The 19,136-nt window shown below is 34.7% G+C and overlaps 1 protein-coding gene across 3 annotated transcripts; it reads right to left on the bottom strand.

Annotated features, from left to right (window-relative positions):
- Positions 1-134: 134 nt before the first annotated feature.
- On the bottom strand, positions 135-16,692 carry LOC143901096 (aminopeptidase N-like). 3 transcript variants are annotated; one of them, XM_077413056.1, is made up of 12 exons: positions 7,112-7,386; positions 5,512-6,086; positions 4,723-5,160; positions 4,207-4,390; positions 3,618-3,768; positions 3,259-3,340; positions 2,719-3,086; positions 2,333-2,607; positions 1,319-1,503; positions 907-1,197; positions 743-812; positions 135-280 (listed from the first exon to the last, which is right to left on the bottom strand). In XM_077413056.1, exons 2-12 carry the CDS (start codon positions 6,063-6,065, stop codon positions 149-151), a joined length of 2,730 nt encoding a protein of 909 aa, XP_077269182.1. In that variant the 5' UTR covers positions 6,066-6,086; positions 7,112-7,386; the 3' UTR covers positions 135-148. The 3 variants fall into 3 exon arrangements, with proteins under 3 accessions (XP_077269182.1, XP_077269184.1, XP_077269183.1); XM_077413058.1 differs by lacking the exons at positions 4,723-5,160; positions 5,512-6,086; positions 7,112-7,386 and adding exons at positions 15,373-15,408; positions 15,641-16,692; XM_077413057.1 differs by lacking the exons at positions 135-280; positions 743-812 and having other exon boundaries at positions 916-1,078; positions 1,152-1,197.
- Positions 16,693-19,136: the final 2,444 nt, after the last annotated feature.

The raw sequence follows: 19,136 nt of genomic DNA, 5'->3' as shown, positions 1-19,136 counted from the left end.
TGATAGTGAAGGAATATATTACAAATAAGAATATTTACGAATAAGAAAAGCATATTTGAAAATAAGAACAAAACAAAAATTTATTCATATAACCATAACATATATGATATTATATATAGATAAATACATAATATTTTTAAATATTAATTCACTCCGTCTTTAAAAATTTCATGAAATAGCCAACATGTCTCTTGATTTCTAGCCATCGTATATATATCTTTTGGGTAACATACAAAAACATTTTATTAGATATATTATTTTGTGCAGCGCAGTCATTAACCTAAAACAGATAAAATGTTAACATTTATCATTTCTGTATATTATTTTTTTCTTGTTGTATATAAGAGATAATATTTATTGATCTAATATTTATTTAGAAGACGAAAAGAACGAAAACCAGGCAGATCAAAGAAAAAATTGTGAAAGATGAACCAATAACTATTTGTTCTTAAGAAATAAAGAAAAAAGACAAAATAATAAAAAAAAGAAAGATTAGAAAATAATACTATGGACAAAGAATAAAATAAAATCTATCTATATATATTAACATGTATATCTGCAATATAATAATATTTTGTTTTCAATATAATCAGGAAATATTATATAATCTACACACACATGTGTGTGTGTGTGTGTGTGTGTGTGTGTGTGTGTGTGTGTGTGTGTGTGTGTGTGTGTGTGTGTGTGTGTGTGTGTGTGTGTGTGTGTATGCTACATATATGTTTATATTAATAAAATTTACCTTTTTAAGTTGATTATAAGAATATATGTGATTGATAATATCTGTTAACGCTACATACTTGTCAATCTCGCTATAAAAATAAAAAACGTCATTTACAATTAGTACATATAACAAACTTTTAAAATTTCAAACAATATGTTTATAAAAGAAATAGGTATTTTTACCAAGGTACTATATTTTTAAAATTTTCTAATATATAATTGAGGACCAAGTCATTTTTCGCATGTCGTGCAATAATGGAATGGAAAACTGTAATACGGTGTTGAGCTTTAGTAAAATATCCCGATTTCAATCGATTGATGTAATCTATGATGATGGTATGATTTTCAGAGCACGCTAAAAATTTTAAAAGTTTATTATGCGATATTCCTGCATTCCATACATCATTCCAAGTAGCATTATCGACTACCATCATTCCTTTACAATGAATCCATTCCTTCCATCCCGGCAAAATCCTATTGGGTAAAATAAAAATAAAATTTTGTTATAATAATAAACTCTCTTTATATTTTATTAATTTGTTCTAGGTATATTGATTAGAAAAATCGTGATTGTGAAAAGTATTATTATTTGTACGATTCAGGCTGTTTGTAAAGCCACATTAATCCAAAAACGGCAGTAGTGGTGCACTGCGAAGAATTCAGAGTGCACGCCCATTTTGCGGCTTCTTGTCTTAAATATTTAATAAAAATATCCTCTTTCACCCTGTCTATGTATCCTATCTTGTTCAGAACAGATTCCAAGATTTTCAGAAAGTGTTCCTAAAAACAAATGAATAATGATATTGATTTGTAACGAAAGGAGTATAATGTATAAGATGAGCAGATATATACGTTTATAAAAAATCTTTTTATATTTTAATAATTTAAATTTCTTCATATTTTAATAGCTAAAAATATGTTCTAATTTTTTCTTCTCACTTAAATATTGGGTTTGAAATATTTAATTATACATATACTCTGTTGATATAAATTTAATTTTGCATAAAATTATTTCTATTATTAGGAAATTTGTACTGAACATTGTGATCTTCGAAGTTATGATCCATATCTAGTAGAGAGAAGAGTTGACATAAGTGTAAAAAAATGACTTCTGCATTTAAAATCAGACATGATATATGAAGCCTATAAGACTGAATAAGTTGTGAGTAAATCTCGAAAAAATTATAAAGACAAAATTTGGAATTTGTTTCAACAAACCTCGTATACTATCAGCTTTAAGAATTCTACAATATTTTACTAGATTAATATTTATAACAATAATAATATATAATAATATATAATATATATTGCGTATAACTATAAAATTTGTAGTGTTTAAAATTGGAAATATAGTCAGATCAGAGAAAAAGAGAATGAAACAGTAAATTTAATAACTTTCTGCTTTAAAATATTTTATGCATTTAATTTAAACGAAATAACTATTATGTAAAAAATAATTAAACTTTTTTAATTACATATTTTATTGTTGTAAAATTTTCTAGTTTTTAAATATAAATCTAGTATTATATATATATATATATATATATATATATATATGCAACAATCACATAACTAATATATCTTATTGACAAAATTTATTGCTATGTACCTTGATTTCCGTACTTTGGGGAAATGGGAAAAAACTCGACACCTCTTCCATAATTTTAAACATAGGATACCACGCTACATAATTTGTGTCTCTTGATAAATAGGACGTGAGAGCTTTGAAGAAATAGAATTCGAATTTGTCATTTAATAGAAAATAGTATGCGTCATCGATGATCTGAGCACGATTAAGTACATGTATTTTGAAATATTCCGTTGAATTTAGATATATTATAATTTTTTGCCAATTATTGTAGTCATAATTAACACGATAGTATCCTGTCGTATAAAATAAGTAAATTTCGTGATTAACTATGCAGAATAGTATGCAAAGTCTTATTTATGTACAATAGATCTACAAATACAATAAATTTATTAATTTATATTTACCAGTTTGTTGTACGTTAACAATAACCCAGTCACTTATCTTAATATTTTCTAAGTATAAAATTTGCATGTACATATTTATCCAGCTTTTCTTAGTAATCTTGGGAGCGCTCTGTGTAATATAAGTCACAGGTATCCACAACTTTTTCGCACGTGATTCAACAAAATGTTTTTGCAATGTTATTTCGACATCAACTTCAGCAGATTCTCGCGTTAGTTTCAGTGTAAAATAGCGTTTTTGCTTTGTCCAATAAGTTGTCAATTTTTTCGTTGAGTTAATGTTCGATTTATTTGAATTTTCTACAACTTCTTGTAGTATATCAAAGAATTTGTCGGTTGTGCTACTCGAGGTATCGATAGATTTAAGCTGGCTAAATTTGTAAAGTTTAACATTATAAGTAATAACAGATTGGCAATAACAGATTGCTATGGAAAATATAAAATCATTATACAATTTATTTGTATATTAATTTTATGCCACCTCCAACTATAATATTTATTATATGTATAATACTTAATTATTGCATTACTGTTATTACTTACAACGTGTTTAAATATTTATTGAGACCAGTTTTAAATGCATCTATGGATACTATTTGTAACAATGAGCGTACAAAAATGGGTGCTATAAAAATTAATAATACAAATTTGTGATTAAGCATGTTTATAATATTTCAATTACGGTTTTTGCAAATTTAAAATTATAACTGATTTTAGAAATAAAAATAAGTTTTAAGTTTCAATTCTATATATGTATTTTTTCTCACAAAAAATGTGTGTTTTAACATAGATAAATAGATTGCAGACAAACTTGCTTACAGTTAATCTCTCATATTTTTTGTGACACAAATGTTGAAAAGTTTTCCATGCACAATTATATAACTATATTTTTTTATTCTTACCTTTAACGTAATAAGTAAAAGAGAAAAGAGAATTTATGTCAGAGAGTGTATTGACATGTGATATAAGAGGCATATCGTAATAATCATTCAAACGGAGAGACTCATGTTGAAATTGTACTGTCAGTAAATCCGCGAGGTCGGAATGTCCATACTAGTGACAAAAATTTTGATGTAATGAAACAATTATTTAGTTAACATACTAATAAATACTTTGCATTATTAATATAGCCTTTTACTATTTAGAACAATAATAATTGAAAAATATTATGTCATTTTTTAAACTGTCATGCAATTTAGAAACAAGCCATTATTTAACTTTTTGAAAAATATTCTTGAATTGTAACTAAATCTTTATTTTTTGTAACTAATCTTATTTTTAGGTTGCGTGCATTTTCGATCTTCATAGGTCTTTATATTTCAAGTTACATAAGAATGTACAAAAATTTAACAATCAATATTTACTGTTTTTATAAAAAAAAATTATTTATAAGTTTACAATTTCAAGATAACAATTTCTTTATGTATAATATTATCAAGCAACTAATTTCTTTTTGATTGCGTAGTGGCACAAAAAATTCATAAAAATTACCTCTTTGATAATTTCCATTGCCAAAAACGAAGCAATACCCTCGTTTAACCACAGATAGGACCACCAAGTTTGACCGATTGAGTTTCCAAAGAATTGATGTACCATTTTACGCGCTTCCGTGCGTGCTACTTCAAATTTCCACGCAATAGAATCTAATTTTTCCTCGTAGATAATAGCTGTCTCTCTAAAAATAATAAAATAATTCGGTCAAAATTATTCTTCAAACAAATAGGTATTATGTTTAATCTTAATACTAATATAAAAATAATAATATTAATAATTTCAATATATGTTATAGGTAATTGATAATATTGATATGCTGTAAATATATTGTTCTGTTAATCTTTTAATGCATAGTGTATCATACCACACTTTGTGTGTTGTTATTTAATATGATTAATTTAAATACAAAAATATGTACATTACGAATTTTAAAATACTAAAAATTTTATTAAAAAAGCATTGTCCTTTCAGTAAAAACTAAAATTTCTTTTTAATTACATGTAAAAAGTATACCTATAGAAAACAAATCTCCAAATTTCCAAGCCTTCGTCTCGAAAACCCGGGACTACAACATGATCTACTTTCGATGGAAACTGTCCGTCGGGAAACATGCCTTTCAAATATAATGTGGCATTTTCAGCAACTTGCTGTGCGAATTTTATCTGCTGTTTCACGTTTTGCCTGCACCACACGGTTGTGTTAGAAATGCGCTCGAGATCGGTCAATACAACCGCTATTTGATAAAGGGATATTTTATCTGTTGTCTGAAAGCGTGTCCAAACCATACCATAGTCATCTGTAACCACCTGGTCAATCGGCGAATTCGATAAAACCGTATATTTACTATGATGCTTTATGGAAATTACAAAGTTGGTCCTGACATCCGACTCATTCCAGCATGGAAATATTTGTCGGGCACCAATTCCCCGAAAATTGGCTGCTGCGACAAACCTATCATATTTTAACAGTATGCCTTAAATTTTCAGTCGTTGCCGGTGTATAATATATTGAAGAGTGGAAAACGCTCAAATGCGATTAAGAGATATTTCAAAAATAATATTTAATATGCTTTTATTACGCTGAGTTCTCACATTTTCTGCGATTACACCACATAACGCATAGCGATGTTTTTATGTAATATATTTATGTAATAAACGTTTGTAATATTTAGATTATTATCCGAATTAATTAGAATATGAGCCAACTTAAAATAAAAAAAATAATTAATATTTTATTATAATTTTTACCTTGCAAATGTGTTGAGAGAAATGTGTTAAAATTTATTAATATAATATTACTCACGTTTTTACTTCTTTATTATTTACATAGGATGTCTTGACAAAGCCTCCTGTGATATCAGTTATACTACTAACAAATTTCATGTTTATATGGTAATCATACAAATCAGACAGCTTAAGATGATCAAAATAAAGAACAATAACTTGTATTTCTTCATTTTCATATGTGTGAATTCTTGGTATATGAGATACATTGTTAATACCGTCAAGAGTAAAAACAATTTCTATCGACGCACCATCAACTTCCAGGTTTAATGCATGCAGGCATATTTTATTTAGTTTATTTCTGAATCGAAAGTGTATAGTAGATCCACCATAGAAGACAAAATTGCCTCTTGTTCGTTGCTCATCGATATATGATTTAAATTTTTCATAAACAGTTGTATTTTTATAATCATCTTCATTGATATATGGCGTTAAGTCGATATCATAGCCCGATAGGTTTAGTGACTGCATATCTTTATGACAATTTGTTTCAACCAACGAGACTCTGCCGGTAACAGTCTTTACAGCAATAAATATTAGATTAACATCTAACAGTAATTTTAATAATTCCATAATAATTCTTTTTTCAGATATCTGTAACAATGTCTCATTGAGAAAAGAAATAAAAATACAAATAAATTGCAGTAAAGGACTTCCATTATTGTGGCTTTACTATATATGAAAACAATTGAAAAACAGTAAAAGATACAATTTCAATAATTTACTAAAAAACAGAAATTGATAGTCTTTTATTACTACACGCTTCTATAAAATGAACTAATTAATGTTATGATATTTTTTGTAACTACAAAAATGATTTTACATATATGACTTTCTAATTTATAGTTGATTTGCGTAAATAATTTATGATATGTGATGAATAAGCATGTTTATTTTTGGGTCAAAGTCTATTTGCCCACTTTGGCTGCCTTAGGCTATGTACGAAATAAAAAAACAGTAAGCAAAACACTATCAAATTTATTTACGTACTCTCTAATAAAGACTAGAAATTAGATATCAACAAACGTTCTGTATATTTGTAATAGAATATATATTTTTTTACACGAGACATTAGTGTTTGTTCTTTGTTCATTTGTTTGAAATAAATTAATCTTGTTATCTTGAAATTTTATAGTTACTGGTTACAAGTTTTATGAATACTTGTTTTGAAATAACGTAAGAAACAAGATAAGTGGCATTAAATAATTCCTTTTAACATTTTAATAATAATGTAAATTAAATTATTTCACACATTGTATAGGTTTTTATTTGACGTTCAATAATTTCTTTTAAGAGTTTAAGATTATTTTACAATGATATAATACATATTTAGAATTTGTGCCGGTTATGATATGTAAGTGAATAGACTTGAATAAAATGTAATTAAGAGTGAGAAATCCAATATAAATTATACACATAGGTATCTGTGACTTACAATGTAATTATAGTGGAAGACTTTAATTATAATCCTTACTAAGTTACTTTTAGCCAGATTACAAATATGCGAAAACAGTGTGAGCTTATATCAATTTGTGTTGGTCTGCACAATCTTATTTCGATTATATCTTTTTTTATAATTTACACTTTTTTTATAACTATAAATGTTCTTTATCTCTTACCTTGAAATTATATTGGAATTGTGATTAAGATATAAATTATGGTAGCAATTAATTTATAGTTGATAAATTACCACTGTTAGGAGCAGAAATATGTTTTGGCAATCTACAACCTTACATGTCGAGAGTTTACCGAATACTAACGACAGTATCAATAGCTCGTAATAAACACGTGGTTTTGAAAACAAACTGCAAAGTCGTATAAAACAGTACCAATAAAATAACTACGAGGCTGAAATTATATCCTAATTAATAGGCTAAATAAAATGATGCTATAGTCAAATAAAGTAATACAGCTATTATATCCAAGAATTTTTTTAAAAAAGTATGCGTTTGCGCGATTAGCAAATTGTATTTTGAATGTTTGTTTTTTATTTTTTATAAAAAATTATTTTTTTGTAAAATATGTATTACTAGTTATTTACTAGATTTTATTATTTCTCTCTATGTAACTATCTACATGTATGTTTGTACCTGTATTATTTATAAATTCACTAGATAAAATTCACGATCACAAACGCACGCTACGCGCGCGCTATTTAGTTTTAATATTATACAGTTACTATATACAATATTATCCCCTTAAATATGTTTTATACGTATATATAAATTAAAATTTTTAATTTTTTATTTTAAATTTTTAAATATTCTTTTGATATATGTGATCTGTTTTTATCTGATTACATCCAATAGAAACAGATCAATCTATAGAGGCCCTCCACCACCCCCGCCGATTCCGATCGGCGGTCCTCTTTTATTTACAATTCAGTTTTTTTCTACATTTTTATCATATATTTTATTTTTCTTACAATATTTACACTTTACTTCACAATATATATAACAAAAATAAATTTTTACAAATTCATTTTTTTTCTAATTATTTTTAGATTATCGAAATAAAACAGGCCGAATAAATAAGAGAAAGCTATTAATTTTATGCAGATAAGAAATGACACACCAAAGAGAGAGTTGCTCCGCCGGTGTCCGATGTCTCTCCCTCGGACCTCCTTTATATACATAATGTTCAAAACGTTACAAATTAATGTCGTAATTAAGTTAATCATGAATCATAATCTGTATTAAGATAAATAAGCACCTTTGAATATGAGAGTGTGTGAAGTTGGCCCCCCCAAATGATCCAAATATAGTTCTGTTTAGAGTTCTGAATTCTTTTGGACAATAGGAAGAGTTCCTGATAAGTTTTAAAAAGAGTTCTGGCGATTAAAATAACGAAAACACCTTTTGAAAAAAAGGGGGCCAACTTCACGATTTTTTAAATCAAATTTTGAAATCGAATAGTTCTGAATGGTCTAAACGCTTCATTTTGCGATTATCTAGAGTTAATAATACACAAAAACTTTTTTGGTTAATTAAAAAACAAAAAAAAATTTTGAAAATTTGATTTTAAAATCGAGTAGTTCTGAATGCCTTAAACGTTTTATTTTGCAATTACCTAGAGTTCCTGATACATAAAAAAATTTTTAGTTTAATTAATAACAATTTTTTGGCAAAAGAAAATTTTCAATCATCTCTCGTTCAAATATCGATTATCTTGCAAACCGTTGGCCTAATCGCTCTGAGCCATAAGACTTTTCGTCACAACTCGTCGAGAAATGTCCAAAAGTCCCATCAGAACTATTCGGAACTCTAAAAAAATTTTCGACCTCGGGACTTGAAAAACTTTCAATGTCTGTAAAGTTGGTCCGTTTTTTTCAAAATTCGGAAAAATTTGTTGGAGTTCTGGATTCTCCAGCAAGAGTTCTAGAGTTCTCTATGAATTTTAGAAAGAGTTCCGTTAATTAAAATGACGAAAACACCATTTAAAAAATGGGGGGTTAACTTCACGGCGCCCTCATTTTTGAAAAAATAAATTTTTTTATAGTAGTTCCGGATAGATTTCGATGAGTTCTAAAGTTCCCAATAGATTTTATAGCGCTACGACCAATAATTCAAAAGTTACAGCCCTTTAAAGTGCCCCATTTCGAAAAATTTTTAAGTCCTTAAGGGTAAATTTTTTTTCGGAAATTGGCAGTTCCCGCGGGAGTTCTGGTCGCTCCCCGAAGAGTTCTATTAAAAACTATCAGGATCCGAAGCGCTGCGACCAATATTTCAAAAGTTACAGCCCCTCAAAGTACCGCAACTCGAAAATATTCTAAGTCCCGAGGGGTAATTTTTTTGGGAGGAAATTCGCAGTTTTTGCTAGAGTTCTGGTGGCCCCCCGAGAAGTTCTATCGAAAACTATTAGGTTTTGAAACGATTCGACCAATATTTCAAAAGTTACAGCCCTTCAAAGTACCGCAACTAAAATTAAAAAATCATTTTACCGGAGTTCCCGCTGGAGTTCTGGTGGCCCCCCGAAAAGTTATATCGAAAACTATAAGGGTCCGAAACGCTCCGACCAATATTTCAAAAGTTACAGCCCCTCTAAGTACCGCAACTAAAATTAAAAAATTATTTTACCGGAGTTCTCGCTGGAGTTCTGGTGGCCCCCCGAGGAGTTCTATCGAAAACTATAAGGGTCCGAAACGCTCCGACCAATATTTCAAAAGTTACAGCTTCAAGTACCGCAACTCAAAAAAGCTAAGTCCCAAGAAGTAATTTTTTTTTCTGAAATCGGGAGTTCTCGCTGGAGTTCTGGTGGCCCCCCGAGAAGTTCTATCGAAAACTATAAGGGTCTGAAACGCTCTGACCAATATTTCAAAAGTTACAGCCCCTCAAAGTACCGCAACTCGAAAATACTCTAAATCCCGAGGGGTAATTTTTTTTTCGGAAATCGGCAATTCTCGCTGGAGTTCTGGTGGCCCCCCAAGAAGTTCTATCGAAAACTATTAGGTTTCGAAACGATTCGACCAATATTTCAAAAGTTACAGCCCTTCAAAGTACCGCAACTAAATAAAAAAATTATTTTACCGGAGTTCTCGCTCGAGTTCTGGTGGCCCCCCGAAGAGTTCTATCGAAAACTATAAGGGTCCGAAACGCTCCGACCAATATTTCAAAAGTTACAGCCCCTCAAAGTACCGCAACTCGAAAATATTCTAAGTCCGGAGGGGTAATTTTTTTGTTGGAAATTCGCAGTTCTTGCTGAAGTTCTGGTGGCCCCCCGAAGAGTTCTATCGAAAACTGTTACGGCCCGAAGCGCTCCGACCAATATTTCAAAAGTTACAGTCCTTCAAAAAGTGCAACCACCAAAATTAAAAACTTTCAATCATTATTCAAAAGAAATCGCCATATACGGGTCGAGCAATAGATTTAAGACAGCTCAATATTATATTATCTATATGTATATTAAATACGCGTATTTTTCAACATGTTATTTAGAATATTGATTTTATATCTTATCGGTTTTAACATACAAGTATTAACTTTCAATTATTTCTCGATCAAATATCAGTTATCTTGCAAAGACTTTTCTTATATTATGGCTTCTGCACACAGGACGCGGAAACGCTTGCCGCGCGGCAAGATGCGCCGCGGTAGCCAATAAACTTTTAGTTCTTATGGAAAAGCAACACGTTGATTGACTACCGCGTCGCTTCTTGCCGCGCGGCAAGCGTTTCCGCGTCCTGTGTGCAGAAACCATAATATAAGAAAAGTCTTTGCAAGATAACTGATATTTGATCGAGAGATAATTGAAAGTTAATACTTGTATGTTAAAACCAATAAGATATAAAATCAATATTCTAAAAAACTTGTTGAAAAATAGGCGTATTTAATATACATATAGATAAAATAATATTGAGCTGTTTTAGATCTATTGCTCGACCCGTATATGGCGATTTCTTTTGAATAATGATTGAAAGTTTTTAATTTTGGTGGTTGCACTTTTTGAAGGACTGTAACTTTTGAAATATTGGTCGGAGCGCTTCGGGCCGTAACAATTTTCGATAGAACTCTTCGGGGGGTGACCAGAACTCCCGCGAGAACTGCCGATTTCCGAAAAAAAAATATTTACTCTTAAAAACTTAAAAAAATTTTTTAGGTGTGGCACTTTTGGTGGCTGTAACTTTTGAAATATTATTCGTAGCGCTTCCGGCCATAATAGTTTTCGATAGAATTCTTCGGGGGGCGACCAGAACTCCCGTCAGAACTACCGAAAAAATTTTTTTAATTTTAGAGGTGACACTTTGAAGGGCTGTAACTTTTGAAATATTGGTCGCAGCGCTTCGGACCCTGATGGTTTTCGATAGAACTCTTCGGGGAACGACCAGAACTCACGCGGAAACTGCCAATTTCCGAAAAAAAATTTACCCTTAGGGACTTAAAAATTTTTCGAAATGGGGCACTTTAAAGGGCTGTAACTTTTGAATTATTGGTCGCAGCGCTTCGGGCCATAATAGTTTTCGATAGAACTTTTCGGGGGGCCACCAGAACTCCAGCAAGAACTGCGAATTTCCAATAATAATTTTTTTATTTAGTTGCGGTACTTTGAAGGGCTGTAACTTTTGAAATATTGGTCGAATCGTTTTGAAACCTAATAGTTTTCGATAGAACGTCTCGGGGGGCCACCAGAACTCTAGCGAGAATTGCCGATTTCCGAAAAAAAAATTACCCCTCGGGACTTAGAATATTTTCGAGTTGCGGTACTTTGAGGGGCTGTAACTTTTGAAATATTGGTCAGAGCGTTTCAGACCCTTATAGTTTTCGATAGAACTCCTCAGGGGGCCACCAGAACTCCAGCAAGAACTCCGGTAAAATAATTTTTTAATTTTAGTTGCGGTACTTTGAAGGGCTGTAACTTTTGAAATATTGGTCGAATCGTTTTGAAACCTAATAGTTTTCGATAGAACGTCTCGGGGGGCCACCAGAACTCCAGCGAGAACTGCGAATTTCCCCCCCCCCCAAAATTACATTATTTTCCAGTTGCGGTACTTTGAGCGGCTGTAACTTTTGAAACATTGGTCGGAGCGTTTCGGACCCTTATAGTTTTCGATAGAACTCTTCGGGGGGCCACCAGAACTCCAGCGAGAACTGGGAATTCCCCCCCCCCAAAAATTACATTATTTTCCAGTTGCGGTACTTTGAGCGGCTGTAACTTTTGAAACATTGGTCGGAGCGTTTCGGACCCTTATAGTTTTCGATAGAACTCTTCGGGGGGCCACCAGAACTCCAGCGAGAACTCCGGTAAAATGATTTTTTAATTTTAGTTGCGGTACTTTGAAGGGCTGTAACTTTTGAAATATTGGTCGGAGCGTTTCAGACCCTTATAGTTTTCGATAGAACTTCTCGGGGGGCCACCAGAACTCTAGCGAGAACTGCGAATTTCCCAAAAAAAAAATTACCCCTCGGGACTTAGAATATTTTCGAGTTGCGGTACTTTGAGGGGCTGTAACTTTTGAAATATTGGTCGGAGCGTTTCAGACCCTTATAGTTTTCGATAGAACTCCTCAGGGGCCACCAGAACTCCAGCAAGAACTCCGGTAAAATAATTTTTTAATTTTAGTTGCGGTACTTTGAAGGGCTGTAACTTTTGAAATATTGGTCGAATCGTTTTGAAACCTAATAGTTTTCGATAGAACGTCTCGGGGGGCCACCAGAACTCCAGCGAGAACTGCGAATTTCCCCCCCCCCCAAAATTACAATATTTTCCAGTTGCGGTACTTTGAGCGGCTGTAACTTTTGAAACATTGGTCGGAGCGTTTCGGACCCTTATAGTTTTCGATAGAACTCTTCGGGGGGCCACCAGAACTCCAGCGAGAACTCCGGTAAAATGATTTTTTAATTTTAGTTGCGGTACTTTGAAGGGCTGTAACTTTTGAAATATTGGTCGAATCGTTTTGAAACCTAATAGTTTTCGATAGAACGTCTCGGGGGGCCACCAGAACTCCAGCGAGAACTGCGAATTTCCCCCCCCCCCAAAATTACAATATTTTCCAGTTGCGGTACTTTGAGCGGCTGTAACTTTTGAAACATTGGTCGGAGCGTTTCGGACCTTTATAGTTTTCGATATAACTCTTCGGGGGGCCACCAGAACTTCAGCGAGAACTGCGAATTTTCCCCCCCCCCCAAAAATTACAATATTTTCCAGTTGCGGTACTTTGAGCGGCTGTAACTTTTGAAACATTGGTCGGAGCGTTTCGGACCCTTATAGTTTTCGATAGAACTCTTCGGGGGGCCACCAGAACTCCAGCGAGAACTCCGGTAAAATGATTTTTTAATTTTAGTTGCGGTACTTTGAAGGGCTGTAACTTTTGAAATATTGGTCGAATCGTTTCAAAACCTAATAGTTTTCGATAGAACTTCTCGGGGGGCCACCAGAACTCCAGCGAGAACTGCGAATTTCCCCCCCCAAAAAATTACAATATTTTCGAGTTGCGGTACTTTGAGGGGCTGTAACTTTTGAAATATTGGTCGGTGCGTTTCGGACCTTTATAGTTTTCGATATAACTCTTCGGGGAGCCACCAGAACTTCAGCGAGAACTCCGGTAAAATAATTTTTTAATTTTAGTTGCGGTACTTTGAAGGGCTGTAACTTTTGAAATATTGGTCGAATCGTTTCGAAACCTAATAGTTTTCGATAGAACTTCTCGGAGGGCCACCAGAACTTTAGCAAGAACTGCGAATTTCCCCCCCAAAAAATTACCCCTCGGGACTTAGAATATTTTCGAGTTGCGGTACTTTGAGGGGCTGTAACTTTTGAAATATTGGTCGCAGCGCTTCGGATCCTGATAGTTTTTGATAGAACTCTTCGGGGGGCGACCAGAACTCCCGCGGGAACTGCCAATTTCCGAAAAAAAAATTTACCCTTAGGGACTTAGAAATTTTTCGAAATGGGGCACTTTAAAGGGCTGTAACTTTTGAATTATTGGTCGTAGCGCTATAAAATCTATTGGGAACTTTAGAACTCATCGAAATCTATCCGGAACTACTATAAAAAATTTATTTTTTTAAAAATGAGGGCGCCGTGAAGTTAACCCCCCATTTTTTAAATAGTGTTTTCGTCATTTTAATTAACGGAACTCTTTCTAAAATTCATAGAGAACTCTAGAACTCTTGCTGGAGAATCCAGAACTCCAACAAATTTTTCCGAATTTTGAAAAAAGCGGACCAACTTTACAGACATTGAAAGTTTTTCAAGTCCCGAGGTCGAAAATTTTTTTAGAGTTCCGAATAGTTCTGATGGGACTTTTGGACATTTCTCGACGAGTTGTGACGAAAAGTCTTATGGCTCAGAGCGATTAGGCCAACGGTTTGCAAGATAACCGAAATTTGATCGAAAGATGATTGAAAGTTTTCTAAGTCCCGGGGTTGAAAATTTTTTTGGAGTACCGAATAGTTCTGATAGGACTTTTGGACATTTTTCGACGAGTTGTGACGAAATGCCTTATGGTTCAAAGCGATTAAGCTAACGATTTGCAAGATAATCGATATTTAAACGAGAGATGATTGAAAATTTTCTTTTGCCAAAAAATTGTTATTAATTAAACTAAAAATTTTTTTATATATCAGGAACTCTAGGTAATTGCAAAATAAAACGTTTAAGGCATTCAGAACTACTCGGTTTTAAAATCAAATTTTCAAAATTTTTTTTTGTTTTTTAATTAACCAAAAAAATTTTTTGTGTATCAGGAACTCTAGATAATCGCAAAATAAAGCGTTTAGACCATTCAGAACTATTCGATCTCAAAATTTGATTTAAAAAATCGTGAAGTTGGCCCCCCTTTTTTCAAAAGGTGTTTTCGTTATTTTAATCGCCAGAACTCTTTTTAAAATTTATCAGGAACTCTTCCTATTGTCCGAAAGAATTCAGAACTCTAAACAGAACTATATTTGGATCATTTGGGGGGGCCAACTTCACACACTCGAATATGAAATATTATAGAAGTTTATTTCTAAATTACTAATATCAATATTTTAATGTATACCAAACTTTGTAACTACTATCGTATACTTAATATTGTCAAATTATATATTAATAGTATGTATCCTCATGGTATTCTCAATTGCGTTGACTGAAAAGATAAGAAGCGTAAAGGGCGACGTTCCTACCAGATTTAAAAGTAATATATCTGTCGTGCGGAAATCGCTCTCGCACCAATAAATCGACAAATAAATGCATGATCTCTCAGGATTAAATATCTATTTTATTCCAGCCCATCCATCTTAAGATAATGAATCTGTGATATTTTATATATTTGTAGTAATGTACGTTCTTAACGTTTGATACATATACATATATCTGCATTACACGTTTTATATATATCTCGTACAGTTGTCGCGGATCCATTACCTCGATTTTATAAGATAAACGTTAACTTCTCACTCACCAATATGCAGCGGCGGCGTTGTAACGCTACATCGACCTGCAACACATGAATACAAAATTCAAATTAGCGCTCGAATGACACACAATTAACATAAAAAAAAACCTAATAATTTGACACGAAATACACGAATATGCTATTCGTCTTCTTTTCCGTTAACTTTTCACAAAGTCACAAACAAAAGTTTCCCTTTTTATTATTAGAAAAAGGAAAATTAAAAAATTAATTCCGAAATGAAGTTAAAGAACAGTATATAAATAATGATATTCACCACAGGGCTACTCGCCGTTGCCCGATGCTTCCCAGGGCCTCCTCTCAGTACAGGTCCTCCATTCCTCACTAGCACAATTCGGCCGGCATACGTTCGACGCAACACTCGCGAAAGAGAGGCTAATTACGAGAAACGGCATGCAAGGACTCGGAGAATCGCGGAGTTAACTTCACGCGTCACCCATTCCCTCTTGCGAAAAAATAAGGGATTGACGCGGGCGTCTCGAGAGACACGATCTCGTCCGAACATTCTCTCACTGTATATCACACACGAAAACTCGGATATGATTACACGTACGAATTAAGATTCGAGTTAGACACCCGCGGCGCTCGAAAGTACTTACGACGTCGTCGCGTCGCGCGCGACAGATATACTCTGGCCGGCTATTTCCTCGCGAGATATACGCATTTCAGCGAGCCGCTGACGCACAAGTGTCAAGTCTACACCGCACGATTGTCAAATCCCGGTATATCGAGTTCACTACAAGTTGTACGCACCGTAACAATCACCGTGAAACATCGTCGTGACGACCACCGACGCGAGCTCGACCCGCTGCGTGTCCGCGACGTTCCGCCTTCCGTCAATGAACAATCATGGCGCCTGCGCCGTTTTCCAGTAAATACGCGGTGTACTACGCGAGTCGATATCACTCGCGCGACGTATGAGATGTATCTCGATCGAATTAATCGCGTTAAGTCCACACGAAAACTCTACACACGTTGACGAACGATCGACACTTTCACAGTTCTTCCTTGTTCAATTCACGTCGTCGAAGGAGCAACGATCGCGAGAGAAAGACGGCGCGATATGACGATCCGTGTGGGCCGCTTCTCGTGTATCTCGAAATATATCCCCTCCGAGAAAACTCGCGCGATGTATATCTCAGATAAACGCGTAAATTCATGAGGGAAGTACACACGTTGACGAGCAATCGACACCTCCGCGGCTCTTCGACGTCGACGTCTTCGCGTGACACGTTCAGTCCGACGAACGACGAACACTTGATGTACATTCACAAATTGTTGAACGCGTACGCCGTACGGCGAATACCGAATGGCGAATACTCGCGCATTCGATTTTCCGCAGCCCGCGAAACGAGGAGCAGGAGTGCCACTCGCAGAAACGAGCGCGTTCCGAAAAACGTCGTCAGCACTGCCGTGCGAGCACGGCCGACGGGCGCGCGCCGCGCGGAGCACGAAGCACGAACACACTTCCCACTTGTGCAAGCAAGATCCATCGAAAGAATGATAGCCGAATAACTTCCGTGGGTAACGGTACTCGGAGCGTCGACGGAAACGAGTAGCAAGGCCGCTCACCGGCAAAAACAATCGGCCGCGCGGTGACTTTAATCGTACGCTGCTTTCAAGTTCAACGGTAGCGTCTGGTCTGGTATGCCGCCTGGTATGTATACGTCACGGCGCGCCGCCGGCTCGGAGCGGCCGAACGTGATTGGCCGGATCTGGGGGCTCGACTCGCGAGCCAATCGCGTTCGACCCCTCGCCCGGCTGTGCGGCGGCTAGCGGCGCACACACTGCGTCACTGCTCACTGCGCGCTACGCAAGTAATTCGCGACACGTTCAACGTCGGTGCGAGACATCGTCGTTCGTGTAATTTCTTTCTCGTGAACGAAAAGACATTCGGTTACGGAGTATCGCAAGCCGAACGTACGCCGAATATTCCGCTCCTTTCCGCGTCGACCGCAACGAGTGGGATGACTGGGATGCCGTCGCTGGACGAAATGAACGCCGAATGCTGTGCTGGACGCTGGACGCTGGACGTCGTCGTACATGTCACCCTTCCGGCTGTGATTTGGCGGGTCTCCTGCAGCGCGCCGTGATCGCGGGTGAGTGAATCGCGCGTGAGAAACAAATGATTCGAAGCGCGATATATGTCCGAATCTTAATAGAATCGTTGTCCCGCGTGTCGCAGCGAGACAATAACCTCGGAATTCGCGTCTCCTGCCTCTTTACTCCGAATAAATGAATCACTCGGAAAGAGGCTAATGAGTGGCTTGAATCTCTCGTTAAGCGCGGAAATTAATGATCAATTAAGTGATTGAAGCGAACGATCGCGGACGTGGGAGCGAGCTTGCTTCGAAATGCGTATATGAACATCGATCGAGTGCGAATAATTAACGCAAGCTCATCTCAAATGTGCACGCCCACAAATTACACAATTTCATTTTTCGTCAAAGAACAGGCACGTAATTCGCTCGTTTACGTATACTTAATTTGTCGTAAATGTTTCCAATTTATTTGCACGCGTGTTTCTTATTCCTCATAATCTCTACTTTACGAGAAAATTTACGTTAAATTGTATCGTTTTTTTTAATTTCTTAGCGATCGTTCTCGCAGCGCGGTGATCGCGCATACCATAAAAGACATCGAATATCGTTGCCGCCAAGATACTTAAAAGTTATAAAACATTCTCCTGTTGCTTGTTCCCCAAATATTATTCGTTTTGCTTAGAAAATTTTCCATAAACGAGCCTATTGCTTCGTATTTCGTGCTCTTATCTTGCAGATTTATTAGTATAGCGAGAGAAAGAAAAAGAACGTTATCAATTCGATCGCGTCGCTTTAAAATGGAATTATTGCTACGCGAAAATTTTTTCTGATATTTAATACACTTTACAGTACGTTACAAACTCATAGCTGATAGAATTTAATATTAGCTATAGATACTACAAAGCGCGTGCCATTTATTCTCGACTATTATATATTTTTAATAACATGTGTCAAATTTTTAATCTTTACATTTATTTGACTTCACGCGTGAAGATAACTTGAATAAAATCAATCTGTCATTTATGAGTTGTCAAAACATGATTCTCGCGCTGACATCAGTAACTCTCGCAGTGCGAATTGAGCGAGAAAACCAGTCAGCATCGCGGAAAAGCGGCAACAATTCATGCTCTTATATGCCTTCTTTAAGAATGAATATATTAATAAATATATTAAACTTATTTTCTTCTTTTTTCTTGTTTTTTTGCAAACGTGACTTAATATGTCACGTACTCATTTATAGGCACATAATGTACAGTCGGGCTTATTAATGCCTGGACACCGAAAATTGGATGCGCTTCGAAAACTCACTCTCTTCGTCTCTTTCTCTAAGGGGGACAGTTAGAAATAGACGAAGAGTGAGTTCCCGAAACGCATCGAATTTTTGGTGTCCAGGCATTATAATGAGCGCGACTGTATACCTGATGTGTCTCTCTTTTGATTTGAGCGGTATGATCGACGTATGAAAACATATTTATCTACTTTTAGCGCATGAATATTCCATTATAAATATAAAATTATAGTTTATTATTGTTATTAATTATTATTTGTATGGCCTTATAAATACCATACTATAATGTATTTATGTTAAAAATTTTCAAAGTTTTTAAATCAATATTCAATATATATATGATCGTGCGATCGCTGATGGGATATTATCAAATGCTGATAGTAAAGAAAGATCACAAATAAAAAATGCATATTTGAAAATAA

Source organism: Temnothorax americanus, unplaced genomic scaffold (assembly GCF_048541705.1).
Source record: "Temnothorax americanus isolate GAGA-0224 unplaced genomic scaffold, ASM4854170v1 Scaffold32, whole genome shotgun sequence".
Classification (NCBI taxonomy): domain Eukaryota; kingdom Metazoa; phylum Arthropoda; class Insecta; order Hymenoptera; family Formicidae; genus Temnothorax; species Temnothorax americanus.
This window is presented reverse-complemented; position numbering and strand designations above follow the sequence as displayed.